This window comes from Tubulanus polymorphus, chromosome 3 (assembly GCF_964204645.1).
Source record: "Tubulanus polymorphus chromosome 3, tnTubPoly1.2, whole genome shotgun sequence".
Classification (NCBI taxonomy): domain Eukaryota; kingdom Metazoa; phylum Nemertea; class Palaeonemertea; order Tubulaniformes; family Tubulanidae; genus Tubulanus; species Tubulanus polymorphus.
Window position 1 is genome coordinate 24,880,418 of NC_134027.1, and position 5,442 is coordinate 24,885,859.

At 39.5% G+C, this 5,442-nt stretch overlaps 1 protein-coding gene across 1 annotated transcript; it reads right to left on the minus strand.

Annotated features, from left to right (window-relative positions):
- Positions 1-2,307: 2,307 nt before the first annotated feature.
- On the minus strand, positions 2,308-5,442 carry LOC141902234 (heme-binding protein 2-like). Its single transcript, XM_074789875.1, has 5 exons — positions 5,400-5,442; positions 4,738-4,842; positions 3,756-3,888; positions 3,276-3,468; positions 2,308-2,578 (listed from the first exon to the last, which is right to left on the minus strand). The coding sequence occupies exons 2-5, from the start codon at positions 4,828-4,830 to the stop codon at positions 2,308-2,310; spliced, it is 690 nt and encodes a 229-aa protein (XP_074645976.1). The 5' UTR covers positions 4,831-4,842; positions 5,400-5,442.

Consider the following 5,442-nt stretch of genomic DNA (forward strand, 5'->3'; position numbering starts at 1 on the left):
TATTATTTATATATCACATTAAAGAAATCTCTCTGAATTACAAAGTCGCTCCTTCGTTCGTCGAGGATTCAGTCGTTATACATGATCTCCGGTAGGGAGAAAATCGTCGGCGACAATTTCGGTGTCTTTTTAAAAAGTTTTCAGAATTCGATCGTTAGTCCTTGTTTTCATCAGTTCAACGCGCGCACGTTGACGATGCGTTTCGATCGGGGAACTCCTCAGCTTTGATGACGTACGTAATTAGGGAGTTTTCCGAGTATATTGCATGTTTGCTGTTTTCGTTTTCGTAATCCGCACGTGTGACGAGTCGCACGGACCGACTAGTGCGCGCTCGGCTGAAATTCGAGTAGTCCGGCGAATATCATAGATAGAATATACGCGTAAACGTTAATATCATTACGTCATTCTTTATGAATACGATTAACTCGACCGATCCCACCAACCAGAACGCGTCGAGAGGTTCCTAATGAACACCTAGCCATCCCGCGAGCAGTATATATACTATATCAAATGTACTGTGTCGCAGCAGTGTTTTCTGGTGAGTCGAGATGCGATCTCCCGTTTCATTTAGGCTTAGTCCAATTAACCAGATGTTGACACAAAACCGCACAGGTCAATAATACAGCCATTAGCATATTTAATACAGTCGCTCCCTATCTAGATTCTAGGTGCGGTGTACATTTCTCTAAAAACCGTCATTAAAATACAACTATTTTCGGGTCGATATTTCGATACCGATCACACGGTGTTATACATCACACGGATAGGCTTCGGACGTTCACACCGGTTATAACTTAAAAAGGGTGGAATTTGAAAATATGCGAAGACAATCTGTGTAATATTTGAATCAAGTTATCGTGGCGTTGACTGTACGTATGGCAATTACTATTTTGATAACCAGATGGCCGGTTTTAAAGACCAGCCAGTTTTAAGTTTAACCGCCTACTGTCAATGGGTCCATGTGTTATAACCTGTCGACAAAACCAGACGCTGATTTAGGATTTTTCCGATTATTTTTTTCAAAATGTGAAATATCTTCATCAGGCTAAACTTCAGTTTTCCTAGCTAGTCGACTACAGTTGGTCGGAACTAATAACCAAACGCACTATAGTTCGGTCTAGTGTCCGCCATTTTGGAACAGGTCCGGACTACAACGACACTGCTCAATCCCGTGGTCGACTATTTGTATTGCTAATTACGTACTTTATGTATCTAAGCAAACCATTTATATTTAATGTGTACAGTATCAAATAATAAAGGAACAATTGAATCTAAAAAAAAAAACTATATCCGGACTATAGTTTCGAATAACTGACTTTCGGTTTCGCAAATAGTCGATAACCGAAATTCTCGAAGGTCTGTCCGCCACAATTCATTCGATCGGCGGATTATGAAATGGGTGATGTTTTTAACCTTTGACAAAATGCTGTGACGATAATATAAAACCCCACGCTAAAATTGATAATTAAAAAAGTCCAAAAGAGATAGAAAAGAGATTGTCTGAGCTAGTTTCATTCCATGTTTCAATCTTCGGATATTCTTTCAGAAATATTTCATTATTCCCCAGGAGATGACTATCAGGATTTAGTCGAAACATTTGAAGTTATTTCGGACTGTGTTTTTCCTTACTGCACCATTTCATATAATGTATGGACGATGTTTTCATTCATCGAAATCTCGGCAAACCTCGCGACTCCCAGCCGCAGACGACAAATGAAGAGTGACGTCATTTGTTATCTTGAATCATAATTCACTCGATGAAATTTTCCATTTTTGGATAATTTTTTTACTGGCGTTTTCGAGCCGTGCCTTGATTATACGGGAAACAATAAGGCTATACGCGACCTATGCCTGTAGCTGTTTACCAGGCGAGTATTTGCGCGGATATTCGAAAAATGTTTAGTTTTAATCATAAAATCCACCCAGGATCCGCGGGGTCTGAAAAACTAAAGCGATAATGTTGTGATCGTTGCCAAGGTAGCGCGTCACAACCGATCGGACGTTCTATGAACAACCTAGCCTCAAGTATAGACTTGGTATGAAAAATCTACTTGAAATATAAACAGGAAAATTTAGCCAACAGATCGTACGAAAAATCGAACAGCTTTCAGTTATAACTAGTTCAAATTTATTCCACTTGATAAAAAATATATCTATTTTCACAATTCATCTAAAACAACTTAACGATATCATAACCCAGATACTGGTAACATGGAATCTCGGAATGGTCATTATTCCTGCTCATTTTGACTGGTTTTACTTTACTTCTTGTTTGGACTTGTCACTTCATTCTCTCGTTTGGACTGGTTATATTTCTTCCTGTGCCTGCGGCTGTTCTTCCTGTGCCAGCGGCTGTTCTTCTCCGTTTTCTTGCAAGTCTTCTACGATGACGGGCGTGTCCGGTTTTAGAATGAGCCAAACTTCGCTGCGTTTGTTCATCGGTTTGAATGGAGGATCGTAGTGGACGAAGACCGGTGGATGTTCAGCGAGTACGTAGCCCTTGTCCAAACTCGACACCAACAGCTTCTTCGATTCGGCTATCCATGTCGCTTCCTTACCGGTAAAACCGGTAAACTTCCTGCGAACGCAAAATATGAACAACATTTACCTAATCGGAATATAATCGTTGAAATTGTTTTTATCACACGCTCGGAGATTTGACAAACACTCGGAGAAGTTAGTACCAGTAACCGCAGTAAGAGGCAGAGTCTGCTGTATTCTCAAACCCTTACTCAGTATTTGACACCAACTTCGGGTAGAATTTCACCATCTCAGATTTACCACAGTAAGAGATAGAGTCTAATGTCTTTCTCAAACTCTTACTCAGTATTTGACAACAACTCGGGGTAGAATTTTACCAGAAAGATTAACTGAGTAAGAGACATAGTCTAATGTCAGAGTCTTCCGAATTACGCAAACTCTTACTCAGTACAGTATTTGACACCAATTTGGGATAGAATTTTACCGAACCAGGGTCAAGTTGCACAGTCAGTAAGTCCGAAAGTAGTATTAAATCTTAAGACTGGTCTTAAGGTGTTAGATTGGCTATAGAACTAAATTAATCTTAGAATGGTCTTAAGTCTAAGCTATGACTATGCAACCAGCCCCAGATTAAGAGTTAACTGTCTTTTGCAAATTCGTATTCGGCATTTGGTACCAACTATAGGGTAGAATTTTACCAGTACCAAAGAGACAGAGTCGACTGTATTTTCTTTGGTCAGTTTTATATAATGTCCAAATACGCACTCTACCGTAACTATAATTGTTCAGGTTACCTCACAAGCAGTTTCATCGATGGTTTCTCTTCGATGTACACACCCTCCTCGGTCGGTCTGGGGATGCCTTTGCCCTCTTCAATCGCCGACTCGTCGAGATAGAAGGACGTCGTAAACGTGTCGTCCACTTCTGTCTCAGTTTCTTGTCGGTCGACCACCGATATCACCGGTAAGGTCACTTCGAATGATTTTTCTGCAAAACGATTACATAGAACAGCTTGAATTCTAAATTTCATGATGATGTCACCTTGGTGTGTTATAAGTCCTTAGATACAGCAACGAACGTGCAATTTTTTAAGATTACAATTTTGTTTCTTTAATTACGATGCATGAACGAGCGTGTAATTTTAGAATCTTAAAACGTTTAACGTTTGCTTTTTCATCTGTTATGTTAACGTGCTCTTATAACGATTCTAGAATGCCTCCATAGAATAAATAGCCCGATAACGTCCTCAAAGTCGGCCATCGCTATGGTCATACCTTGATCGTTTTTGCCCTGGATATATCTGTAACATTTCCAGAATCCATCGCTCAAAGCGTCACTGTATTTCTTCGATGTTACCGTGCAGCTGATCCAGCGAGTCGTCGGATACTCGCGTTCCTCGTAGTCATTCTGCGCAAAGAAGACAAATTAATAAATCATTTATGAATCTACTACTTTGAGTATTATATTATATTATATCATGTTAAGCTGTTGTTCCTTAATTTTGTAAAAATTCTTTAGAAAATAAAATCATATCATATCAACGCACTGGGCACTTATACTTGTATAAACTCATTATATGTATTGCATGAATGGAACGCGTAAAACAAATATTCTATATTATGAACTGGAACGGAAAAAGGGGGAAAAGGTGAAAAAGGTCAAGTACGAGAGTGACATTCCGAGTCTTGCGGAGTTATTTTTAATGCAATGTATATCTATAGATTGTGTCAATCACGAGAGGTGTGGATCTGCACTTACGAATTGAAGTTATGGTTAAGTAAAGAGAAATACCCGTATAAGGGACAATAAGGAAACGGGAGCCGCTGTCAAATTTTCTCTTCCGTTTAGTAGCGCAGTGCAATGAGGGTGCGATGATTTTGCATTCGCTGCGTGACAAGCGGGTTCGAGTCCTGCTGGTTGCTTACAGTGTGCGGCCAACACTTCACGTGGTCCCGTCGCGAGGCTTAGTGAACGGTCCAGGTGGGAAAACCAAGATCCAAACAATTAGTAAGGTTTAACAAAAGTAAAAAAAATGTATGAATATGCATTGCGTCCCTTCCAGTAAAGATGGCTGTACCCTTAATCCCCACACGACATCATCAGCCTACTAATTGTGATTCGATCTAAACAGACTCCACCAGAAAACATGGCTGAAAATATCCAATCACCAGGAGGAAGCTGTGTGACGTCATATCAAATATAGAAGTCGGCCATTTTCTACGGAATGGTAAGCTGGTTTTTTAGTCTCATACTTACAAAGCTTTCGATGACGTCGAATTTCGGGGAAGCCGTTTTCTTAAGGCCAGTCGCCACCAACAGACCGCTACCCGTAGCTTTCAAATAGTTCATTGTCGAAATAAGCTGTGAAAACAATTTTGAAAACTTTTGAAAAATATTGATGAAATACACTGCATTATAGATGCCCCGCCCCTTCCTTCGCGCCACACCCCCTCCAGCGGTTCAAACCAAAACTGGGTAGAATCGATCATGTTTTTATGAAGATTTTTTCCAAAAATTCCAAAATGAAATGAAAAGTGTTAGATATCTTCTGTACCTTTGAAAGTCTGTGCTTCGTGCATCTTAATTTCATGTTTGCTTCTAGAAATTTCTAACGGGATTTCTAACTAATTTTCCGAACGGGACAAAAATAACTTTTCAGTCGAAACGATTAATTTCTCGCCAAATTGTTAAACTGCTATAATTTCAAAACGAATATCTATTGAATCCCTTATAGTTATATCCCGTTGCCATGGTGAAATTCGCGACAGTAGGCCTAGGTCAAACAGGCATATAATAAAGTATATACGAACTATAACATATAAAACTAAAAGGCTACAATCAGAAGCGAAGACCAATTGAGAACTGTGCTAAAATTCAACTGCTAAATAAGCAAACTTTGAAAAAAATATGTTACTTACGTATTCTGCTTTCTTTAAGTTAAGGACGGCAGTACTGCTTATG